This window comes from Patagioenas fasciata, chromosome 29, assembly GCF_037038585.1.
Source record: "Patagioenas fasciata isolate bPatFas1 chromosome 29, bPatFas1.hap1, whole genome shotgun sequence".
Taxonomy (NCBI): Eukaryota; Metazoa; Chordata; class Aves; order Columbiformes; family Columbidae; genus Patagioenas; species Patagioenas fasciata.
In genome coordinates this window covers 2,686,273-2,711,748 of record NC_092548.1, presented here as the reverse complement: position 1 = coordinate 2,711,748, position 25,476 = coordinate 2,686,273, and the positions used below count along the sequence as shown (strand labels likewise).

The following is a 25,476-nucleotide window of genomic DNA, read 5'->3' as shown; positions in this document are numbered from 1 at the left end:
GTGTGTGTAAGCAATTAGCCCACAACAGGTTGTTAAACCCAGTGATACCAGCTGAAGGAGCTGGAGCAGCAGCGTATGTATTACTGGAAGGTGACAACCCCCATAGCTGTGTTACAGAATTGTGCTATGCTAAGCGATTTTAACACTAATCTTTCTTACTGTTGTTTCTCTGAGTAGGCAGTAGCTGCAAATGCTGCTTTGATTTTGAAGTCATGTGTTCTTTCAACACAGATGATGAACTAGCCAGCATGGAAGACAACATCTTGCATCTTTGGAACTAAGGCCTGGCTGAATGACTCGTTTAATTCCCTGACAAGATGAATGGGACACCTGATTATTGTAGAAATATGCTTTTTCCTTTTTCTGTATGTGTTTATTGTGTGCCCCTGTAAATTGCTCTGTGCTACACCTCACAAGCCCAAATGAACAATTCTGGCTTCTTTGACCCCAGGAGAAGCAAGTCACGTGAGCGAGGGGGTGGAATGTATGGGGATATAGGGGAAGATGTGGCGAGGAGGTTAGTTAAATGTAAATACGCTCAAGTGACTTGCACCTGTCTGTAGAAAAAGCACACACATCACACTAATTGTCTGACTGACCTTGTGTGCTGGATGAGTAGAAGCTCTGTGTTAGATAACACAGGCCTGGGAGAAACTCTGGGCACCTTATCACTGTGTCTGAGATTCCTGCTTTGTTGTGAGAAAGAGCGGGAGGCTGCGCCTGCCTGAAGCCTTGAAATACAGGCGAGCTCAGCAGGCCCAGCGATCTTCCAGCAGGGCTGAACTGACCAGCGCCTGCGTCCCCGTTTGTGTCACCTCTGCCTGGGAGCTCAGGTGTGGCTTCGGAGATCCCCCAGTAGAGAGGGAACTAAAATAAAACTTGCTCTTTGCAAATGCATCCGTGGCCTCTGGCTCTTCTTGCGATGTGCCTGCGTATGTGCACACAGCAACCAAGCGCCGGTGCGGTCTGAGTGGGGGTCCCTGGGGCAGGATGGCAGAAAGCCCCGCTGTGTTTGCTTTTCAGGAGAAAAATAAGCGCTAAAAAGGCACTTTGGGGGTGCCCAGGTGGATCCGGTGGTACCCAGGGCCCCCCCAGAGGGAGCACTGGCAGCAAACCGGTGGGCACCAGGGCAGAGCCAGCAAAGGCCCATCCTGCACCCCGGGTGGGGCTGAGGTGTCCATGGGCTTCAGAAACACCCCCTGGGACTAACTGGGGGGACGGGGTGAGGGGGTAACCAGGGGGCTGTGCAAGAAGCCGGGCTGACTGTCGGCAGCCGGAGGAGGGGAGCGCTTTGCTCTGGGTCGGGGGACCCAGAACTGGGGGGACGCAGCAGCTCCGCGCCCCGCCCCGGGGGGCCCACAGCCCCATGTCGCAGCACTTTGCAGCCGCAGGAAAGCGCCCGGCACTTCCGTTTGATGGGCGCTCTGGTCACGCCCACAGCCCTCGGCTGACAGACGGGGCCCTCGTTTAGTGAAACGCCTGGGAGCAGGGAAGCTTCTGGAGCACTGACCGTATACGGGCCCAGCTCGGATTCCCTTGGGCTTGACAAGGAGGCTGTGGGGCCTTCCGGCGGTTTCGGTGCGGGGCTGCGGGCGGAGCGTTGTCCTCAGACTGCGGACCCTGCAGAGCCCCCCCCGCCCCGCCGGCTGGTGGTTGTGTCTGCTGGGGACCCTGTGGAGCCGCCAGCTTTCGTAAGTGGGGATGTGCCTTTGGAATTGTCATTCAAAGGGTAGATGAGCACAGCTCGGCTTCAGCCAGGACGCCTCTGTGCCTTTAGTTTTTGTTTTTCCCTCACCTTCCCTTTCGTGCGGAGCGGCCCGGCCCGGGACGGGGGGGGTGTGGGTGTGTGTGCTGAGGGAACACCTCGTACCCAGCAGCCTGCTCCGTGCCGCTGCTCCTTGTTTCTCCATTTATATACGATACACAAATGTAAAGCAAACGGGGGGGGTGCGTGGGAGCAGGAGCGGCTGGGGGCTCCCGGGCCGGGCCTGCCGCCTGCAGCGCCTCACGCTTTCCCGCTCCCGTCGCGCCGCCATCTTCGGCGCGGGCAGTGAAGCCGCCGCACTGAGGCCGTGCCCCGTGCCGCCGGGGAGGAGGGGAGCTGGTCGCTCTGGGAGCCGCTCTTGGGAAGCGGGCGGCGCACCCCGCCGAGGAGGGGGAGTTAACGTCCTTCGAGTCCTCCTCCTCGGGTACCGGCGCCGTTCGGGCGGTGGCTGATGAGGTGTCTGTGGCGGGGCGGGGAGAGCGCGGCCGCTGTGCCCTCACTAGAGATGGCGGCGGGGCGGTCTCTCGCGCGGACAGGACGGCGGCCGCGGGGAGCGGCGCCGCAGCCCTATCTGTGATAATAAGAATTAAAAGTGTGTGGGGAAGGAATATATTAGTGGAAGATTCCCCAGCTTATTTATTAGAGACAAACGTTTTACAGGCTCTGGGTGTGGAAGCACAGTTACTGCCTGGGGGGGTGATAAGGAGAAAATTTGAGAGCTATTCTATTACCTGGAAGTTTGTGTTGGTTTTGGCCAGGGTGGAGTTAATGTTCTTTGTGGTACCTAGTATGGGACTATGTTTTTTGATTCGTGCTAAAAGCAGTGTTGATAATACAGAGATGTTTTTGGTACTGTTGAGCAATGCTTGCACAGGGTGGCCTGTTCTGCCTCCCACACTGCTCCACCAGCAAGTGGGCTGGGGGGAAGCGACAGCCAGTGGCACACTTATCTAAGCTCTTAGAGCCAGTGTCTTGAGTGTGTGCAAACTGCAGCAGTCACCGCTCTTCTGGTGAAAGAAAGCAGGAAATTAAACCCTGCTGCTTTCCTGAGGAGAGATGACAATGGGCTGCACCTCCTCATAGATGGGACTTCAGGGATAATTCAGGGGAAAAGACACAATGGGTGTGCCATCGTTGAAGGTGTGAGTGGTGAAATAAGAAACGGGCAGGTTACCTAAGAACTGGTCAGCTCAAACATGCCAGCTATACGCTGTCAATCAGGCACTGCAAATGTTAGATGGAAAAGAAGGTACCATCTGTAACGGTTCTAGATATGCATTTGGAGTAGTGCACACCTTTGGGAAAATCTGGGAAGAATGGGGTCTAATTAATAGCAAAGGGAAAGAATTGGTTTGTGAAGAACCAGTTGGACAAGTGTTACATAATCTGATGTCACCAATAGAAGTGGCTGTAGTACATGATGTCCATTGGGACATCAGAGGGGAAACTCCTTTTGTGTCAGGGGAAATTGGTTATCAGATGAAATGGCCTGAGAAGCAGCCTTAAAACCTGAAGTGATAACTGTAAGTTATCTCACGCTTGAGGTCCTGGCCTCACAGGAAATTCCAGTTTTTGATGAAAAATAAGAAGTAGTCCTCCAAGAATTAGGAGCCAGGGAACAGAGTGGGAAATGGGTACTCCCAGATGGTGGAGAAATGTTAAATAAGCAAATCATGAGGGAGGTATTAGCGATTCTACATCAGGAGAGTTATTGGGGAACACCAGCAATGTGTGACGTAATACGGGAATTTATACTATAGCCAAGCAAATTTGTGAAAGATGGGTGGTTTGTAAAAGACTAAATAAAAAGGCACTTAAAAAGCAGCCTGCAGGAGGGCAGGGTCCAAGTTTACAACTCTCTCAAAATATTCAAGGTGATTTGCCTGTAGCTGGTCGAATTAAATACATACTAGTGTTGGTTGATCACCTTGCCAGCTGGGGAGAAGCTTTCCTCCTGAGCACTGCCGCAGCAGCAGTGGTAGCAAAAGTTTAATAACAGGTGGACCTCCACAGTTTGAAACTAAGGATTTATTTCTCAAAAACTGTATACTCGGGTTGTCTTGCCTATCTTCTCTCAGGCACAAGGCCTTCTGGCACAAACTCTGCCTTTAGAGTTTGCAGCTCACAAGTTTCAGCCTGAAAACTGGGTCCTGGTCAAATCCTGGAGAGAAACGGAAGCTTCAGCCAGATTGGGAAGGAGCATTTCAAGTTCTGCTGCTCACCGAGACAGTGGTACGACCAGCTGAGAAAGGGTGGACTCATTAGACACGGATTAAAGAGCCAATGGAACCTCCAAAGGACAATGACGAGTGGCAAGTATTGACAACTGATGACCCCCTTCGACTAAAGATACAGAGATGAAAATGAAATGAAACCTTTGGGGATTGTTAGTCCTGTGTATGTAGAATTTACAAATGGGTTACTTAACAAACGTCACTGAAACTGAAGGTTCCCTAACAATTTGAGTAGATGATTGCCACATCCTTAACTGTGGGGATGTACAGAGCTAAAGAGAATGGAGTTATGAAAAGAAACGTGTCCAAGGGGACTGAGTCTAAGGATGATTTAAATAAGTGCACAGTTTTTGTTACTGTCTCTCATTGCCCCTCCTGGTACAGTGTTATTTGGAGCACAGAGTTTAGGGGATGGACAGTGAGCAATGAACGGTTATAGAGTCTCCCCCTTGACCCCTCCCTGTTGCACCTGCGCAGTGCCATCTGGTGGTCTTGAGGAGGGTCTTTGGATGAAGGCTCCTTCAGCCTCGTCACAGTGACCTCTTTACCTTTGGCTCATTATGTTGAGTGGACTGGAACCCAAGCTGCCAAGTCGATTGAAATCAGACTGGTTCCCCCTTTTGCTGTAAATCTTCGTTATCTCGTCTTCTCAAGTTTTCATCTAGGTGCTGTAAAACCTCTTACCTTGGCATTCGACGAGGTTCTGTTTTTTCTTAACATAATGGGTTAGTTAGTTAGTTAGTTCCCTCTGTCAGTTCCCCCCTTTTCGGGAAGGTTAGTAAATTCTTGTACTAACATGATGATTCCCTATTTAACCTTTTCTCAGACCACAAGTAAGAAGGCTGCTTCGACAGGAGAAGACTTATCTTTCTCCCTCAAAGAACAAACAAATTCTCATGTTGAACAAAACATTCGTGTTGCTCTTCTGGGGCAGCTGATGACCGGGTGGCTGGTGCCCCGGCAGCAATGGCATCTGTTGGGCTGCAGCGGGAGCTCGCGCTCTTTGGCGTGGTGACCCCGCTCACTGCAGTTCCTAGCGCTTTCCTTTTGGGTTTCTTCTTCCCAGTGCGATGGCCAGGTCCAGTTTGGTGTTATCTTTTAAAATCATTAGTTTATACCCCGTTCCTTTTGCTGCCATTTCAGGATCTATAGGCGTGCCTGAGATTTGCATGGCTTGGACTACTGAATGTATTAACCGAACAAAGCAGGGGGTCATACGTGGCTCAAACAGTAAACCCAGAAATGCACATACTATCATGAAGCCTATTTTCTTCCACCAGGCTCCCCCAAATAAGTTACCCCACCAATGGCTAGTAAGTATAGAATTCCATTTCTGTACTGGTACATGTGCAACGCGTTTTATCTCCTCTGCTATTTTCATTATGGCTTCCCCATCGTTATCTCTTTCCAAACAACACTCCGAAGTATTCAGTTTCCCACAGACGCCCCCCTCTCTTCAGCTAAAAGCCAATCTCACGCTCCCTGATTTTGGTACACTGCAGCTCTGGTCTGAGACAATTGTCTCGCTATGAGATTCGGTGCCTCAGCCGTCTGGTTGCTTATTATTTCAACCACTGCTTGCAACCGAATAATTTGGTTTAGCATATATATAGGGCTACGGGATCCCCAGTTTCCATCTTGGGCCCATGTGGCTGGATCATAGTATTCAAATATTCTTTGTGCAGGCCATTCACCATCTTTCCAAGTTTGCATTCCTCCTATGGGGCATTTATTAAACTCCTCTCTGTTTCAAGTTTTGTCTTGCACTCCCCCTCCATCTGAATAGCCCCTCCTACCAGCTTGTGTAAAACAGATGCTCTGTTCTCCCCTAGGGCAGGAGGCAGAGCCTACAGCGAGTCCACCTTTCTCTAGGTGAGTTGCTACCCATAATTTCTGCCCTTGGATTTCACGCTTCTCCAATTTTGTTCTATCATAACATCCAGAATTAATACGAGTGTGATAATGTAGAACATACTGGGTTAGTCTTCCTATTCTCACACGCTCGTAGCACTTGGTACAGGGATTAGCCAGGCTAAGTTGGGAAGAATAAGTCACCGCTCCTGGCAAGAGGATCAGGTCCAGGTTTCCACGCTCTCTGGCCGAGCAGGTTGCAGCCGGCAGCCGAGTTCGTCGTCTTCTCGGCAGCGAGGGCCGTGTCCCCGCCTTTCCTGTTTTTGTCGTTAGCGTGGCGATTATCGTTTCCCAGCTCTTGGCCTTCACTTCCTAGGAACAACAGGAGCAACACGGAATTTGATTTCTCTGTCTGCACTCTATTCTTTTCATCACTGGTGGACTCTCTGAATTCCCATTCACCCCTTCAGTAAATACCTCCCACCATTCTTGGCTATTTTTTTTCTATTCTTCCAGTGGCAACTGGAATCCTCAACCGAGCTCTGGTTTCCTGATCTTCTATTCTTAGACATTTCTTACACAATCCTGTTGGTAAGTTCCCTTTGTGGATATGCTTATACCACAGTCCATTTACAACCCCGAGTCAACTTCAATTTCAGTTCGCCCGGTTCTTGAGATACTTTCAAGGTTCTTTCTTCCGTCAGGGGTCCTTTAGCTTGAGAGACGTGTGTCCATCTTTTCTCTGCTTCCAAACAGCTGGTTCTGTAGTTAACAAAACAAGAAAAAGGCCCCTCCCGTCATGGGGTTGAAGTTTCTTCTGTCCAGGTTTTCATTAGTGTTGCCCCCATATCTACCAGAAATTCTACTTGTTTGTTCTTTTGGGTTTCTTCTTCCCAATGCGGGAAGCACCACCCAGGCTGGTCCCCCAGAAGGACCAAAAGGTGACTGTGAAAAACAGAGTTTTCCAGGTTGCGCCCGGGTTACCCTCCGTGGTGTTTCGCAGGCTTTCTTCACTCTAGAATGGCGAATCCAGGCATTCTGTTCTCTGATATTGGTAGCAGTCAGGGGGTCTTGAAATGGACCTTCCTGTTATGGTTTCAAAGTTTTCTGCAAAAGACTTCACATACTCGTCAGTAAAATGTGGCCCTCAATCAGAGGATCTAACAGCTGGGCCTCCAAGCCTTGGTATTATTTTGTGTATCAGTGTTGTAGTCACCTCCTAAGCTTTTGCTGTCCTGGTAGGGAACGCTTCTGGCCAACCTGAAAAAACATCAGTTAATACCAACAAATATCGGTACCCCCCTTTTCCTGGGAGTTCTGAACAATCAGTTTGCCGTTGTGGTCCAGGACCATTCCCGTTCCCCATTTGACCCATTTCTAGCTTGGGCATATTTTTGGGATTAGTCTGGAGGCAAAGATCACACCGCTGTCACCTCTTCCACAGTGACAGACAAATCTCTAGCTCCTGTCTCCCTAATCAAATGTTTGCGTAGTGGTTCTAGTCTCCAAGGCCCCTTCTTCTGCTCTTCCCTTCCTAAAGGCCAAACCAGGTTGGAGAAAGCCCCACTGTGTTTGCTTTTTCAGGAGAAAAATAAGTGCTAAAAAGCCACTTTGGGGGTGCCCAGGTGGATCCAGTGGTATCCAGACCCCCCGCAGAGGGAGCATCCCCCAGCACCCCCAAGTCCTTCGCAGGGCTGCTCTCAGGCCCTCCATCCCCAGCTTGTGTTGATAGCCGTGGTTGCCCGGGGCAGCTGCGTCTCCCAGGCGAGCTGGGTCCCGCCCCGGCCCGCCCCCGGCTCCTCGCAGTGTCCCTTCCCCCGGGCAACGCGGCTCTTCCCCGCAAACGCCCGCCGGTGCCGGCCGGATGGAGCAGGCGGTGGAGCCGGTGCCCGGCGCCGAGCGGCTGTGCCGGTGCGCGGCGCGGGGGCTGGGGGTGCCGGCGGAGCGCTGGGAGCGCTGGGCAGGCGGGGAGGCGGCGGGGCCGCTGCTGCGGAGCTTCCTGGCGGGGACGGCGGGGCCGGCGCTGCTGCTCTGGCGGGGCCCGGCCGGGGAGCTGGAGCTGGGGCCGCCCCCGCCGCCCCCCGCCGCCCGCCGCAAGGGGCTGTTCTTCCTGCGGGCCCCCGGCGCCGGCCCCGGGGAGCTGCTCTGCGGGGACCTGCCCGCCGATGCCCTGCGGCACTTTGCCGCCCTCGTGGAGGAGGTGAGGATGAGGGGCCACGGGGGCAGGCTCAACATGAGGAGAAATTTGTTTGCTGGGAGATGGCAGAGCCTGGCCCAGGCTGCCCAGGGCGGGTGTGGAGTCTCCTTCTCTGAGACATTGAAACCCGCCTGGACCCACCTGTGTGATCTGCTCTGTGACCCTGCGTGAGCAGGGCTTGGACTGGGGGATCTGCAGAGATCCCTTCAACCTAACCAGGCTGGGATCCTGTGAGGCCTGGGCAGCCCCGGAGGTGCAGAGGGAGCCCTGGCACCCATGAGTACCGGGTGCCCCTCGCACATGGCAGCGGGGAAGGTGTCCCCTCCTACAGACAGGCTCCTTGGCCTCCCTCCCTTCTCTGCTGATGCACTTGTACCCTTAACTCTGCCCTTTGCAGTACCATGGACGGCTTTAGAACTCATATAAACCACCTGAATGCTGATCCACATCAGCTCTGTCTATCAGTGGGGTCCTTGTGGGACTGATGTACCCACAGGTGCTGGAGGGGACATCTGCAGGTCACCTACTCCAAACCCCTGCTCAAGCAGGGCCATCCAGAGCCAGTTGCCCAGGGCCATGTCCAGGTAGCTCTTCATTATCTCTAAGGATGGAGACTTCACAACCTCTTTGAGCAACCTGGGCCAGTGCTCGATTACTCTCATAGTGAAAAAGTGTTTTGTGATGTTCAGGAGCCTCCTGTAGCTCAGTGTCGGGTTATCTCAGGTGGGCTGATGTTTTCTTAAAGAGATCGTCAAGAGGTTCGAGTGCTTTTGCTTTGCTGTGTTATTAGCCTGAACTAGACAATGTTGTTTCGGTTTATTCCTGATGGCTCCTCACCTGGAGAAGTCTCAGGAATGAGGCTGTAATGGGAAAGCAGAGGAGCTGCTGGATTTGAGAAGCTCTGATCATGATGTTTGGTATATTAAGATGGTGACTGATAGATTGGATTCCCAAGAGCAGGCTGCCAGACTGGTTATCCTGGTTTTGTGAGAAAACACATGATTTATACGGGGAGCTTTTGTTTTGATGAGCCCCGTGGTCTTGCGAAGTCTGCACAAACAGTGGTTTTGCATCACGGCTGGCCAATAGCATTGCAAGCACCGTCTGCTATGGGTAGATGGTGGGGTAGGAACACTTTGGCAGATCCTGTTAAATCCTGTTTTCTGAATGCCTTTGGGAGCCGGGATTGTGCGTCCCAGCTGCGTGTTTGCAGGCTTTGCTCTCCCCTGTGCAGACATGCAGTATTTCTGCAGGGAGCAGATTGTGCCTGGTTTTCATCCTATTTTCCTCTCAAGCTTCACTTGAAGGCAAAAGCAGCGGTGGTGCTGGGTCAGGCAGATGGGGTGGGTCTGCGTGAAGGTGAAAAAGGTCTTGAATTTCCTGGGGTTGGGGTCGTGTGTTCCTCTGCCCACACTTTGTCTTTATTCGGTGAGGGGTCACAGCTGGTGACCTTGTCCACTTGTTGCTTCACTCCTGCGGTGCCGAAGGGAACACACCTGCTCTGTGGGCTGGGGCTTCGTCCTGAGTCCAGTTATCATTTTAACAGTCAGAAAGAAAATGAACGGCTATCATTTGCCTGGTTACAACATCACTGGCATTAGCAGTCCACATGCTTTAAGTAATAGAGACACATCTTGCTAATAATGCAGCTAAAACTGCTGAAGGTGAACTCGTCAGCACCTGCCCGTGTGTTCCCTGGGGTTGTGCTCCCCCTTCCCACGGCTCCCTGGGCACGAAGGTGGCTGGTCGGGTCTTCTTCGGGTCTACAGAGCCAGCCACAGTTCCAAAGAGTCTTCAGCATCCTGGGACAGCACCATGGAGGTGCTGAGCTGCTTTATTCCGTTTCAATTTTATGTCCATTTGCAGCTATTTTTATGCCTTTAGTCACCTCCCCCCCCTCCCCTACCCCCACCCTGAGTCCAGTAACACAAAGGGCTGTTGTTTGTCACTAGGGACAACCTGGCTTTGTTAGGCTGTTGCCACAGGCTGGTCCCAGTGCAGAGCCAGCCAGGATAGGTGACAGACACGGTGTTGCTGTCACAGCTCAAACAAGCCAAAAGCAGCTCAAATCTGGGCAAACCCCGACCAGCCCCACAACCCCATGCTGCCGGGTCAGTAAAAGTGCTGATAAAGGCAAAGCTCCTGTTTGGTGGGCTGCAGCTGGGACCTGGGGGACCCTCACCACCAGTGTATCCCAGGGGGTACCAGCAGACCTTCCCTTGCAGCACACTGAGCTCAGCCCAGCCCTGGCAGGCTCAAAGGGCAGCCTGACGGCTGTGCCCATGGGCAGGGACATGGGGACCAAGCACCGGGGACAGTTGTGAGGGCAAGGGACAGCAGCCCATGGGGCCATCTCCAGTTGCGGGCTTGAAAGGCTGGGAGAGCCTGGGGATGGGGCTGCTCACTTTGCCTACTGGCTTCCACCCTCCTTGGCTGCTTGGATTTGGGGAAAAGGGTGTTCTGCTGTATAAAGTGGGCCTGTAGAGATGCCCATTCATCATCAGCTGCCTCTATTTCACATGGGAACTGCTTGAGACAGCAATGAATATGGGTCTCCAGGCTTGGCCAAGCACAGACCTCAGAGCCTGGTGGCCCGTCCGTCTCCTGCTGCACTTTTTTCTCCATTGGTCTTCCGTGACTCCCGCTGTAGGTGATCGTGCCCATCCTAACGAATAAGAAGAACCATCAGGGCTGGCCACAAGTGGTGTCACAAGACATCGTGCGTCATGTCCACAACCTCAAAAGTACCATTTTCACAGTTGTTGGCCAAGTAGACGGCAAGACCTTGCTGCCTCTCCCAGCTGGCTCAGAGGGAATTGAGGACATTGATCTGGAAAATGAGAAATCGTGAGTACCACCCCAAAATAACAGGTTCTGGAAGGTCCAGAGAAGCAGATGCGTTTGTACATCAAGTTGTCATCGTGTCTGGGCTGCGTGCGTGCCCCTGTGGAACCCCAGGAGATGTGTGGGTGCAGTGGAATGAATCACTCCTCAGACAGGACGTGGTGCGGGTGGGATTTTGTGAGAAGTTACTGCTTCCAAGGCAGTGGGGTGACCTGTCCTCAGCTTCCCAGCCCACTTGGTGGTGTTTCTTGCTGAATTAAGTGAGTTAATGACTGCAGGGATGTAGAATATTTTGAGGGAGAATGGTATGGGGAGAGAGAATCTTGCTGGATGTGTGAGTCTCCAGGTCAGATCCTGAACCTGAATGGATCTGATGTGACAATGACTGGCTGTGCAGAGAGGTGGCGACTGGCTCTTCATTTCCACCATTCACTTTATGAACAGTGTTGTTGCCCACACTGCTGCAGACATTCAGCCGTTTTCTCCAGAGAGTAATTCCTATATTAAACCAGTGACAAAATCTTATGGGGTTTGATTGTTTTGTGGTTTTGAAATGTGAAACCCTGTAAAATCCAGCTGCCCACACGGCCATTGGAAGTAGATCCAACTGAGCAATGCACATCAACAAAGTTAATCACGTACTCTGTTTACTACAGCATGGAACGGATAGATAAATCTCTGGTGTATGCCATGGAGTCGGCCATCGTAGACTGGAGCCACCAGATCCAGGAGGCACTGAAGAAAGAGTCTTCAGAGCCTCTCCTGCAAGGCAGCAATCCGAACCCGAAGGTGGAGCTGGAGTTCTGGAAGAACAGGTACCCAGAGCAGCCTGGCCAGTGCATGGTGCCCTGTGGTGCTGGTTTTGTGTAGAGGGAGAGTGCTGGTGGTGGAGCTGCTAATTCCATGAGTTGAGAAGAACAGGCCACTTGGGGTTCATGTAGGCTTCAACTAAGGAAAATTGCTCCCGCACAGAAAATCATCATGATCTGCAAAGTGCCTGGGAGGTCACTGGGCAGCTGGCTGTGTTTTAACTTAGCCCCACCACAGGGGCTACACCTCAAGGGACTTTTTTCAGAAATGCCCTTTACAGAATCCCAGGCTGGTTGGGCTGAAGGGACCTCTGCAGATCCCCCAGTCCAAGCCCTGCTCACGCAGGGTCACAGAGCAGATCACACAGGTGGGTCCAGGCGGGTTCGAATGTCTCAGAGAAGGAGACTCCACACCCGCTCTGGGCACTCTTTGGTCACTGTTCACTAGGAGCCATCCACAGGAGTAATTGCTGATGGACACCTGCTGGGGGCTGTCTGGAAATGGTGCATCTCAGCTGGCTGCTGTTCATCTGTCAGGGCCAGAGGGGCTTTAGATGCTCAGGAGCCTGGGAGTGGTATTTCCTCCTGCCCTTTGAAAACCTTTGTGCTGTACTGGTTCAGGCTGACTCGGGGCAAAGCCCTGCTGGCTGGAGAGCTGTTGCTAATGCCTGCAGAAACACGATGGCTTTTTTTCAGCGATGTTCTGTCAGTAGCAGAGCTGCTGTCATGCTGAACTCAGCACTTTCTGTCCTGTAGGGTTTGTCTGTGCCTCATGCAGCTTTCTCCCATTTCCACAGTCCATGTGTAGCTGGAGGAAGCCCTGAATCAGGCCCAGGGGAAACAGATGATGTTGGGGGACAGCTGATGGCCCAGTGTAGGTGGGTAACATGGCCACCAGCATCCTGGTGTGCATCAAGAACAGTGTGGCCAGCAGGCCCAGGGCAATGACTGTCCCACTGTACTCAGCGCTGGGGAAGCCAAACCTCAAATCAGTTTTGGGCCCCTCAGGCCAAGAAAGACCTTGAGGTAGTGGAGTGAGTTGAGAGAAGGGAATAGAGCTGGTGAGGGGCTGGAGCACAAGTGTGATGGGAGTGGCTGAGGGACCTGGGGGGTTCAGCTGGAGAACAGGAGCTGAGGGGAGACCTTCTGATCTCTGCACTGCCTGAAAGGAGCTTGGAGCCAGGGGGGGTCGGGCTCTGCTCCCCAGGAACAAGCGCCAGGAGCAGAGGAAACGGCCTCAAGTTGCGCCAGGGGAGGCTGAGGTTGGATATTAGGAAACATTTCTTCCCAGAAGGGGTTGTGAAGCATTGGAACAGGCTGCCCAGGGCAGTGGTGGAGTCACCATTCCTGGAGGGGTTGAACAGTCACAGAGATGACACTCTCAGGGACACGGGGCAGTGCCAGGGGTTAGGTTATGGTTGGACTCGATGATCTTGAGGGTCTCTTCCAACCAACTGATTCTGTGATTCTGTGTCTCGGTTGCTGTAGGTGTGATGACCTGGAATGCATTTACAACCAGCTGACAACGAGGAAGGTCAGGAACATGATGGAGCTGCTGGAGAGAGTTGAGAGCAGCTACATCCCAGCCTTCAAAACCATGCTAATGGATGTTGAGGCAGGTGAGATGCTGGGGCAACTTTACCACAGTGCTGGCTTCTGGCCTTTCTTCATGGCCTGGTGTGACTGATTTCAAGCCAAATCTTTCTAGTTTGTGAATTGAGACTGGGCTGCTTGTGCTTGAGTCTAGGCTTTTGTTTCCAGGCTGGGACAAGCTCCATCGCTGGTCTGTTGAGCCAGACTCTTGCCAAAGTTCAGGGTGAATGGGTTTGGGAATTTATTCTGCTGTAATAAAGTGTTTGCATTACTCTAACAGGACTCACCTCAACTTCCACCAGCTCCTCTGGTGTTATTATGCAGGAATGGGAGTTCAGACTAAGAGGACAGATCTTGTACCTAAGACTGCTTTGTTAGAGCGCTGCTTCTCAGGCTTTGGCCACTGCAGCCCGAATTTCCTTGCTTTGCTTTGCTTAGGGGAGTTGAGCGCAGCCCAAGGAAATGTTGCAAATCCCTGTCTGTAGTGAAAAACAGTGTAGTCCTGCTGGTCTGTCCCTGCAGACCAACACAGCTGGACATCCATGTCCAACCCAGCTGCTCTCTGGCACAATGAAACCATCCAGACTGTGTTAGCTGTGCACGTGCTGGCAGAAAACACTGTTCTTCACCACTTCACGTGCAAACATTGAATCTCTTAAGGATCTGTGTCACACTCTGCATTGTGCAGTTTAAATGGGCTGGAGAAACACCCCTTATATAAGGAGCCAAGGGTTCATTGTTGAACTAATTAATACTTTAAGGGTTTAATCAAAATACAACAAATATTTGGTTTTAATCCGGCTACAGCGATACTAACCCTAACTGGATAATTTGGACTATAATTGTTAATTTCCATTACAGCGCAGTTCAGATTTGTGTGCACCTGCTTTTAAGTCTCTGCCCCTTTCCCTGGCATTGTACTGGTGTGGCTGCTGTTGGTGGATTTGCTGGGAGGGTGATGCTGATAGTGGGAGTCTCTTCTTCCTTGGTCTTGGGCCTTAGGGGTTATTTTTGCATGCATTCAAGCACTTCTGTCACTTCTTGTTGGTCCACAGGTTTAATTGCACAACGATCTGGTTTTATTAATGCTTGCGCTCTGGGGTAATTCTTCAGGGTAAAACCACACAGCTGTACAGAGCTAAGCTAAAGCTTTCGACGAGTCAGACATCAGTTGCTTTACTGTTGACAGGTTTTCTATTACAGTCAGGACTAGTGGGGCCGTCGTCATCTGCCCACTGGACAAGGAGTTGCTTGAGCCAAAACTGAGCTAAAAAGGGCTCAGGCCAAGGCTGTACAGCCTGTCGTGCTGTACAGCAAGGCCATGGCTCACAGCCATGGCAGCACTGTATTTTTGGTGCTGTTGGGCAAATTCCGTGTGACTTTTTAGCAGTTGTGGACTCAGGCTCTCCACGAAGCCCTGTCCCAGCTCCCTGTCCCCTGCCATCACATCAGCTTATTTCTGTTCTGGTTACTGCCGCAGGTGAGTGATGTTCACGAGTGAGTGACCTGCAGCACACAGGTGGCTGAGGGTGCTCAGTGCTTGTCAGGACAGTTTCTTTTCCCAGGCACTTTTCCATGTGGTGAGGCCAGCACCTAGCTGGGAACCCAGCACACCGCAGCTGGGTGGTTCTTACCGCTTCTCACGTCTCTCAACACAGCTTTGACTGAAGCTCAGGACGTTCACCTGCACCTGACACCCCTCAAGCGCCGCTTGGAAGACGTAGAGAGGGTTGAGTTCAGCGAGGTGAAGCCTTTCCTGCTCCCCCTGCTCCACGTGGTGTGTTTGATCTGGGTCACCTCCAAGCACTACAACATGCCCGTGCGGATAGTGGTGCTGCTCCAGGAGATCTGCAACCTTCTCATTGAGCAGGTCTGTGGCTGTGATGCCTGTGTTTGCAGTCCCCTGTGTCCCCTCTCCCCTTCGTCCTATTGTCCTTCCCTGGAAAAGTGATTCTTTAGGCAACATTTAACTTAATAAACAGGTTCAAATGTGTTCAACACAAGAAGTCCTTGTTTTCCATGATGGCAGAAGTGACCTCTCAGGTGTGATTTTGCTCTTCCAGGCCCTGGTGTACCTGTCTCCAGAAGACCTTCTGAAAGGGGACATGGAGGAGAGCCTGGGCAAGGTGCGAATGGTGCTCGGTATCCTGAACATGTTCAAAGAGGCATTTGAGGAGAGAAGGGAAAAACTGCACATGTATTATGAACCAGGCCAAGAAGTGAGGGAGTGGGACTTCAGCTCCACGATGGTGTTTGCGAGGCTGGACACCTTCCTGAAGAGACTGGAGATGGTGGAGGTGAGACTCTGGTCTTGAAAAACATTGCAAACCGTCAGGAGAACTCTGTAGCCAGGAGATCACTTGCTGGCATCTTTCCTTTCTATAGCTTCACCTGATACCAGGGAATGGGGCCACTCTTTTGCTGTTAGGTCTCCTGTTACAGCGAGTCTAAGACTGTGTTTTACTATGTCCTGCTCAGTGCATATGTAAGCTGGTCAGGTTGATAGGTGTGTTTTTTGCTCTCAGGAGTCCCGTTGGACTCCTTGCTCCTGTTGGGGCAAGAAAAGGAGGATTACTGGAGGTGTGGTTTGCACAGCTGTAAATAAAGCAATGTAATCTCCCAGGTCTCCTGGTGCCATCAGAGACAGATTTAGGTTATGGTTGGACTCAATGATCTTAAGGGTCTCTTCCAACTGAAATGGTTCTATGATTCTATGACACCCTAGAGCTGGGTCCTGCCTGTCTTGGAGAGGCCAGATGGCAGGATCCCCTTGGCTGTGCCACGTGGGCCTGGGGAGGAGCAGGGACACGTTCCTCACCAGGTTGTCCCTTCGCATCCTCATAGTCCATCAAACTGGGGTGCTGTGGCTCAGGGGTGTCCCTGTTTGCCAGATCTGTCACCTGAGGCAGGGACATTGGGGTGTCATCCCTGAGCTCCCAGTGTGGCCAAGGGCTCCTTGAGCCACAGGAGATGTTCTGCAGAGAGCAGGTCTGAGTGTGAATGTGGGAGCTCCCTATGCTCTCCTTACCACATGGCTGTGTCTGGAGACCACAGACATACAGACACCATATGTACCTGTTATACAGACACTGTATATACCTCTCATACAGATACTGTATGTACCTCTTGTACAGACCTTGCATGTACCTGTTCTCTCTCACGTGGCTAACCACACACATTCATCTGCTCTCCACACACATCCCAAATGAATTTCTTTGTTGATTGTTGCTGCGTTCTCAGTGTGTAGGGTTGGATGGCCAGTGTACAGGTTGCTGGTGTTTGCAGTTTTACTGCTTTAAATGTGCCATATACTTTCATGTGTTCCTTAATTAACTATGTTGAAAACTGTCATGACTGGTGCCTATTTTAAAAGTATTCATAATGATGGTTTCCAGTAGGGTTTGATGTGAAATAAACCAAATTATGCTGGTCAGTGTAGAGAGGAATATAAATAGACACAGGAATAACTGCAGGTTATCATGAGGACAGTGTTGGTGACAGGTTTACTGGGACCCTGTAAAGGCTCTGGGGCACTGACTGCTGGGATTCCATGGATGCCGTGGGCACACTGTGGATATGGGCTGCAGACAAAAGCCAGTGGGGAGGTTTTGAGCTGGGGCACTGTGCGTTTTGACCAGTGTCTGTTTCCTCCTTCCGTGGCTGTCCCACACTCCAGGGACAGTAGAAGCTGCAGTATCTGGAGTCAGAGGGAGAGCCTGCGGAGTGAGCTGTAAAACAATAATTAAAAGCATAGTGCACACCAGCCTGTTAATGAGGAAAACTGCTGCATCTCTCTCCGTCTCAATTTCCCCTCATCACTTCATTTCAAGCAACCTTGCAAGACAAAGCAAGGGACAACTGGTATTTCCACATTATTTTTTTGCCTTACTAGGTATTTGTTCAAGCGGATGTGCTGGTGTGTCGAAGTGAATATGAATGCATATGTGCATTTGTTTTCGAATTTTCATAAAAGCTGCAGTTACACTGGTGCATGGGTAGCCCATGAGCACGTGAAGAGGGAAGGATCCCTTTCCTTTGGTTCGTTGCACTGTTTCATATTACGTGTCTGTGGTAAAACCTGCTGCCCTGCTCGGGTGGCCCCAGGACAAGCGCAAGCAGAGAGTGCCCACCAGTACATTCCTGTGCACATTTCTCCTGGTCCTCTGAGACAATGGACGTTCAACCAGCCCTTACTTGGCCCTACCTAGGGAGACAGATGAGGTGGGATGGCAGCAGAGCTGCCCAGTGCTGCCACCACCACTGGGGGAGCGGGACATTTTCCCAAGAGGTGACACTGCCAGGCTGCAGAGGATGGGAAGGGAAGGGAAGGACCCGTGTGCCACCTCAGCAGAGAGGGCCAGCGGGGCAGGTGCTGCAACACCCACTTGGACACGTGGAGGTTTGACTGCGCAGGAGCTTTGGACAGTTTGGGTACCTGTAAATATTAGAAATCTGTCCTTGGTTAATACCTATAAAATTGGGATTCTTAGCTATGCTGGATGACATATAAGAGTCTCGTATCCTGCTTTGGATCTGTCCTTTAAATACACTTAAAAGCGATTTTACAGTTGTCATGGTATTTCTAGTGGCTGCAGCAGGTCTCACTGGGCAGGGACGTGTTATGAGCAGCCACTGATGCTCAGGACAGGCAGATCAGGCTCCCCCCTTCCCATCCCTGCCACCCAGCCTGAGCACCAGCGCTGTGCTTGGGAAGGTCCCTCAGCAAGTGCAACTCTGTCGTGACAACTGTTGTCATCTTCTTTTGTCAACATCATGACCTGTGTCTCCCTCCGTTGACTTTGAAGGATCTCCTGGCAACTTCCTTGGACTTGATGAAGCTGGAGAAAATTGAATTCAGTGGGATTAAAGGGAAGACCCTGGGCCAGCAGGTCCTGGACATGTATGAGGAATTCCAGGAGGCATACAAGGTGTTTTCAGAGCGAACCTATGACTGTCTTGACCTGACCAACACGGTAGGTGGGACCAGTTTGCGGGAACATCAGGAACATGTGCATGTTTCCAAAGCAGCAGTTTCCTGCTGTCTTCTTCCCAGCTCTTTCCTCCTTTCATTATGATCTGATCTGGTACTGGAGGGAACAGGGAGCCGCTGGCCTTTCCTGCAGAGATTTGGGACTTCTTGCACGTCTATATCTAACATATCTTGCTAGATCAGCACCTTAGATCAGTGCAGCTGGGAAACTGGGATTTCCATGAGTTATGCACAAGCTTTTGCTGTACATGGTGCTTGCTGAGGTATAAGAGCTATACCAACACCCACATCTCTTTGCTTTCCTGCTCTTGGTATTTACCATGTTTCCCCAAAAATAAGACCTACCCCAAAAACAAGCTATAGCATGATTTTTCAGGATGCTTGAAATATGAACCCTATTCAAAAAATTAGCCCTAGTTACAGTTCATAAAAAAGTCAATTTAAATAGGGTCCAGGCAGCTATACATGTAAAAAAGTAAGCATCTTTTGCAGCAAAAATTAATATAAGACTCTGTCTTAGTTTTGGAAAAACAAGGTAGTTTGCCTGATGAGGGCCAACTCAGATCATCTCTGGGATGTGTTCGCTCCTGCCTAGATGAACACATGGCATCTGGGGCTCTCAGAATTCAAGGATGCTCTATTTTATTATCAGTAGTGCTTTAATTAAAGGAATATTCCCAGCCCTCTGGGACCTGCCTGGTGTGGGGATGGGTGGCTCGTGCTTTGCTTCCTGCAGCTCCCAGTACATCTCTGCAGGGGGTGGCACGTCCCCAGTGTTTCTTGCTGGAAAGCTGCTTGCTCCATAGCACCCCTCCTTCAGCAGGGCAGGCACAGAGGAGAGGTGACAGTGGCTCTGCAGGAGGTGGCTTGGGTTTGGTGACCCCATGGCCATTTGTGTGACTCTGAGTCATGTTTGTTCTTTCAGTGCTCTGGTTTTGCACCCTCTGCCACTGCTGGAGCCGTTTTTTTTAGCTAAAACATGGCATCTGGATCTGCTGGAGCTCAGCAGTAGCAATAGTAAAAGCTATTTCCTTGCACTTTGTCCTTTGGAAAAGAGACACATGACCTCGTTTTTAGTGGTTTTGTCCAAGCTAGAACAGAAGGACTGTCACGGACTGTCAAGTTCAGTCTTTGATTTGGACTCTTTTACGTGTAGGAAAACAAATATAGATGTTACTCTTGAAGTTCAAAGGATTTATTACAATTGAAGCAAGAAAAGCAGTGCAAGAAGATGATGGAAATTACAGAAACCCAGTACTGTTGAGTTTGAAAAGGACCTCTGGAGATCACCCAGTCCACCTTCCCTGCTCAAAGCAGGCTCAGCTAGAGCAGGACTGTGACTGGTCAGGTGAAATATCTCCAAGATTACCTATGTCCAAGTGTGGAGACTCCACAGCCTCTCTGGGCAACCTGTGCGAGTGTTTTGAAACTGCCTCACTCACAACCAGCTCACCATGGAACCACAGGCTTGTTTTGACTTGAAAGTAGGTTGGATTTGGGACTCAGCAGGTGCATCCGTGGGTTTTCTGGATGATGGTGTGGTCTTCAGGCCAAGTGGTGGGGGAGAGGGTGTGGAAATAGTCCATCTTGCCTGTAGGCTGAAGATAGTGCCATGTGGGCTGTGGAAAGCCCTCAGGACCAAAGGGTCCCTCCCAGAGAAAGGGCCAACATCTCAGCCATGGGACAGCACAGAAATGTTCTCGAGCTTCGTGAGGACTTTGCCACGTTGCGATGGCTGAAGATTGGCCAGAGGAGTGGCTTAGTTCACGGTGAATAAGAGAGGGCATCTCTGGATCGAGGAGTTACAGGTACCTTCCTAGTGCCATCTTGCAGCCTCACAGCTTGTGTTTTGCCTTTGTGCAGGACTTTGAGCAGGATGCCTTTGGTTTCCAGCAGAAAGTAGAAGACATGGACCGTCGGCTGGGCACCATTTTCATCCAGGCTTTTGATGACGCCTCCAACTTGGACCACGCCTTCAAGGTTTGTTTATCGCTCCCTTGCTCTTCCCTAAAAGGGAAATCAGGGCACCCGGCTCGGTGAGAATCACGCTGAGGAGACCAGGCAGTGCTGGAGCCACAGGCACATGGGGCTGGTGTTTGCTGGTGGGACAGTGGGACTTGTAGCTTTTGGGCTGCTCTTGGTTTGGGATGCTCAGGCTGGTGGGTCCCTCACAAAGCTTTTGGATGCCAGGAGATATATTTGTGTCTCTCTCTGCAAGTCGGGGGAAATCATGCTTTTTCTAGGATTTCCTGGTGAGAATTGATATTGTTAGTATCAATTTGTTAATATTATTAATACATGGATCTGTTTCAGTTTTGGAAACAGGTTTTCTAGAAACAAAGCTGGTTTATTTATCAATTAATCTATCTTGCAGAAATAATAAATGGTAGTTTTTTAAAAAAATCAATATAAGCATTTGTAGAAAAGACTTTAGCAAGTGACAGTGTTTATCTTTGTAAGTTTTTTGAAAAAAATAGAAAATCTTGAAGCATTTGAAGAACAACAGTTGGAATGTGGTCCAACCCCAGAGAAAGTCTGAGAGGCCCCGTAACAAAGGGAGCAAATTTCCTTTTTCCAAAGTGCCCATCGGTGCGGACAGTGTTGAAGCCTCTGGGCTGGGGAGGAAGGTCCCAGCTGATCTCTCTGCAGGAGTCGGGGTTGTAAATTTTTCCCCTCTTCTTTTCCTGCGTGTTCACCCCAACAGCTGCTGGACATGTTCGGGAGCCTTTTGGAGCGACCGGTAGTCGCTGCAGATGCTGCTGGCAAATACTCCGTCCTCATCAGCATGTTCAGCAGGGCCCTGGACCACGCCAGGCTGATCTACTCCCGGCACATCCAGGCAGAGCTGAAGCTCGGTAGGTAGAACGTGCTGAGTAAAATGGGTTTTACAGGGAGTTTGATTGAGATTAATTTGGGGGGGAAATGATTTATTTTTCTAAGGAACCCAAAACTTTACAAATTGCAGATGTTTTCAGCCTCTGTAGCTCCTAGTGGCAATGGAAATGCCTGGGAAAGCTCTGTTCTTAGTATTAAAGCAAATAATTGGTTAGGAGTAAAAATACCCTTTTTCAAATGTGTATGCATGATATGTGACTGGGAATGGAGACACATGCTGAGCTTTTCTCCCAGCGAGGCTGTGACAGGAGGTTTCTCTCCACATTTGTGTGCTGCCTCCAACACCCCATGGGACCTGCAAACCCACTCATGTGCTCCTCAGAATGAATTTATTTTGTTTCCCTTACAATGCTTAAAATGCAAAGTATGCGAGTGGGACTTTGTAACCAAGGGTTTAATCAGCCTTTTCCAAGTTTATTATTCCCCGTGACTGTTGGCACAGGGGGGAATGGGTGGATTTCTATCAGATTATGAGGATTCAAGTGTGTCATTTTGAACAATAACCTATTTACTTGCCTCAGAAAGATCATACTGGAACGAGGCAAGTCCTGGACTGGAGAGAATCATGGAGAGAATCATTTGCTGTGAATTTGTGGTTATTGTTCTGTGGCTGTTAGATAAGGCGGACAGAAGTAACTCCTGGTCAGAAATCCCTATGTCAGTGTTTGTGAGGGGCGGGGAATGTGTCCCAGGCAAGGGACACCTCACATCAGCTCAGGTTTGGACATAGTCTGGGCTTCTCGTTCGATCTCAGCTCCTTATTCAAGATCCAGAGGCACTCGCCTTGGTCACAGACCTACATCAGTGTGGCAGATGTTGGATTTAAGGAAGGAAGCTGGGAAATCAGAGCAGTTTTCTGCAAATGAGGTTCTGTTGTTGCATCTTTGGGGTTACAAGTGCAGTGTTCAGTCAAACGCTGTTCCAATGTGCCCTCCCCAGGATCCCCCCTGTGCACAAGAACATGCCGCCGGTGGCTGGAGCGCTGCGCTGGGCGCAGGAGCTGCGAGCGCGAATCCAGGTGCCGTTTGATCACTTCAGGCACATCCCACATCTGTGCGTGTCTGTTCCAGCTAAGTTGCTTTATGACCACCTTGCTATCTTCTCTGTAATCAATCTGATTTTCTTTCTGTGGTGAACATTATCCCATGGTTATAGCTGAAATAATTCTTAGTCAAAGAGGTGTGAAGTGGTTGCACTGGTGCTTTTCAGCTTCCTTGTGATCATTATTTTTTTTAAGAAACTCATTAACTGGATTTGTTTTGAAGCGATTAAGAGGCACAGTGGGCTATTCAGCTTTCAGACATAGTTCCCGGGTTGCAATTGAAAGAGGTATCAGAACCTTTCCTGCTGCAATCCCACTCAGCATGTTCTCCAGGACCTCCTCAGCTGCAAGTCCTGGTTCTGGCATCATCCAAACTGTGAATAGCAGAGAAGTGCTGGGCTGGACTCAGCTGAGATGGGTCGATGGAGCTGGGTTTGCATGTTGGGGAGCAGACGAGCATTTTGCGGGCAGAAGAAAACTTTCTCAGCGTTAAACAAAGGAGCCATCTCCCAAGATCAAGGAAAGAAACCAATGCTGGTATATTTATCACCCAAATGCTTGTTATAACGGATGGTGTCAGGGAAGTATGGCCTCATACTCACAGCTGGCACCACATGAGACAACATTTAAGAGCTCTGTAAGCAAGGCAGTGTTGGACTTATGACAACTGCGGATGTTCTAGGGACTGCACCTGGTAGCTCACAGGAATGGCTTCACGTGTGCTGGTCAGGATTCTGTGTAAATGGATCCACTTTTTTAATGTACTTGACCAAAATAACTTGACCGTCACTGTACCATGTTTGTAACCTTCTCTCACTGTATCTTGCCATTAAGTGTCTTTAAGTGCACAGTTATTCTGCAGCAGCAAAGACATTGGTGCAATGAAACAAACTCTTGGGCTGTTCCCAGCACAGAGCCCAAGTTATCATGTCTGATATGAACCTAAATGGCAAATTTTTGTCCAGCATGAAGGACCCAGATCTGCATTTCACACTGATTTTCTGTCCTCTGTTTAGAGTAGTTAACAACATGCTCTGCAACGGTGGTGACATGATGCTGTTGAAAGGGAAAAAGGATTAAAAAGGAGAAACAAAAGTGGTTTTGCTGGGATTTACTTGGATTTGCTCAGAGGACTTGTTTACTTCCAGCAGGTTTCTCAGCACTTGCCCAGCGGTGACTGCTCAGGCGCTCCTTTTTTCCAGCTTTTGGTTAAGTTAATTCAAGTTTTGTCAATATGTCCTCCAAAATCAACAACCATCTTGAGGAAAACTTGGATATTGTAGATGAAACAGTGGGGAAAAGACAGCATGATAAGAATTCCTCTGGCCTGCTGTTCCCTGGGCTGTACAGCCCTGGCAGCGTGGCCAGGGCTCTGCCTCCCGCACTCTGGGACACCTTTGCTCTTCGGTTTGAGGGGCATGAATTGGGCACCGCCAAGAGCTTCATCTGCCGGGAGCCACACTCTGCTTCTTTCTGTGCCTCTTTGACCTCAGAAAGTGGTGGCTGGTGAGCAGAGGTTGCCCTGCTCTGTGCAAACACCGGAGCATTGAGTATGTTACGGAGACCAGTGTTCCTCCAGCAGCTCTGGGCCCTTGTTCTTCCCCCAGGACGTGGTTCTCATTTGCCAGTTGCCATGCAAACACCCGCAAAAGGGCGCACTGGGGCTTGGAGAGCTTTTGTGCAGTGAAATGGTTTTGGGCGATATGGTGGGGTTGGAATGTAAGATCCCCAGCCAGGCTCTGCCTGCAAGGTGGTGGGTGGTTTTGGGAAGGGGTAAATAGAGACTGCAGCCTCACAGGGCTAAATGTAACGCTGAGCTTGTCTGTTGTGCCACCAGCTGCTTGGACTCTGCTGAAGGAAGAAGGGTGATAGAGAAGTATGAAGAAATGATCCAGCTGCTCGACAGGTAAGTGGTGGCTCAGGCATGACTGTAACTATATGAAAAAAAGCCAAACCTTATAGAATCATAGAATTGTTTTGGTTGGAAGAGACCCTCATGTCCATCCATTAACACAACCCTGGCACTGCCCCGTGTCCCTGAGAACCTCGTCTCCACGTCTGTCCACCCCTCCAGGGATGATGACTCCACCACTGCCCTCGCAGCCTGTTCCAATGCCCGACAGCCCTTTGGGGAAGAAATGTTTCCTAATATCCAGTCTGAACCTCCCCTGGTGCAACTTGAGGCCATTTCCTTCTCCTTCTCTAAACCACCTTTCAGCACATTTGCAAGCCCAGGGCCTGAGAATGTCTCTTTCTAAGCCAGAAGGAATTTTGTGATGAGAGAGGAGGAGGAATCCTTTGCTACACACCACAGTCTTTCTGTGATATCTTGAAATGAGAAGTTTGCATGGGAGGGACAGGGGCTGTGCAGCCCAGCAGAAATGTTGGAACGAGATTCTTTTGGATGTAGGAGATGCTGTGGTAGAAAACCTGAGCTGACCAGAAGTCTCAATCCACTTGTGCCCATTCACAGTGTACTTACCGTGGCTGTAATGTGTGTATTCCACAAGTGGGAGTGGGATTCGTTGCACCTCACTTAATATCTTAATGTTTGATGCTAAAACTGAACTGATTGCTCTGAGCTTTTGAATGTTTGTCCCCAAATTTGAATCCTCTGCTAAGAATGGTACTTGGGGGATCTTTGTTTTCCTGACTTGATGCTGTCACTGGTTTTCAGGTGTTTGTCTTTGAAGCCAAGATCTTTATGGAGGTGGTGTGGGTGGGTTTTAAATATTCCTTGATGTTCTTCAGCCCTCAGAAGTGGACTTGGCTTTTATTTGGTTCTATGTCTTGGTGTGCGGGCTTGGCAGCTCCGTGGTGGATGTTTTAATTTGTTTGTTTGTTTTCCGGCAGGTATCAGGAGAAGCTCTATGCAGACTGGTCCCAGACAGTCTCTGAAAAATCACAGTACAACCTTACTCAACCGCTTATCCGGCGAGATCCAGAAACCAAACTGATCACAGTTAATTTTGATCCCCAGGTAAGAACTAGCTTTCCTGTCTGCTGGAGGGCACGTCTCCAAGCTGTGCCCCAGCGTGCATGGCAAGTCTGGTGGGATCGCTACTAGATCTGTTCTGCTGAGGTCCCTGGAGCATCTGTTATGGGTGACATGAATTAACCATCCCCTTTGTGGGCTCTGTCTCCTGGTAAAATATCAGGATTACAGTTTAAGCAGCGCAGATTGTAATTAAAGCCAGAAAGTCTGTGAGTAGCCAGAGGTTAACTGGTGTCAACATCTCCAGAGCAGGTTGGTTTG

The 25,476-nt window shown here is 50.4% G+C and overlaps 2 protein-coding genes across 2 annotated transcripts; both read left to right on the top strand.

The window, feature by feature from the left end:
* Window positions 1–951: 951 nt before the first annotated feature.
* Window positions 952–21,146, top strand: LOC136113844 (dynein axonemal heavy chain 9-like). Its single transcript, XM_071800105.1, has 8 exons — window positions 952–1,691; window positions 11,548–11,706; window positions 13,189–13,319; window positions 14,952–15,163; window positions 15,357–15,590; window positions 18,099–18,266; window positions 20,147–20,263; window positions 20,988–21,146. Exons 2-8 carry the CDS (start codon window positions 11,549–11,551, stop codon window positions 21,144–21,146), a joined length of 1,179 nt encoding a protein of 392 aa, XP_071656206.1. The 5' UTR covers window positions 952–1,691; window position 11,548.
* Window positions 21,147–21,725: 579 nt separating this feature from the next.
* On the top strand, window positions 21,726–25,197 carry LOC139825807 (dynein axonemal heavy chain 9-like; the record flags this gene model as incomplete). The annotated part of the gene is made up of 3 exons (XM_071800104.1): window positions 21,726–22,231; window positions 24,058–24,126; window positions 25,074–25,197. Coding segments are annotated over exons 1-3 (384 nt in total), but the record flags the coding sequence as incomplete, so codon positions are not given.
* Between the last annotated feature and the right edge of the window lie 279 nt (window positions 25,198–25,476).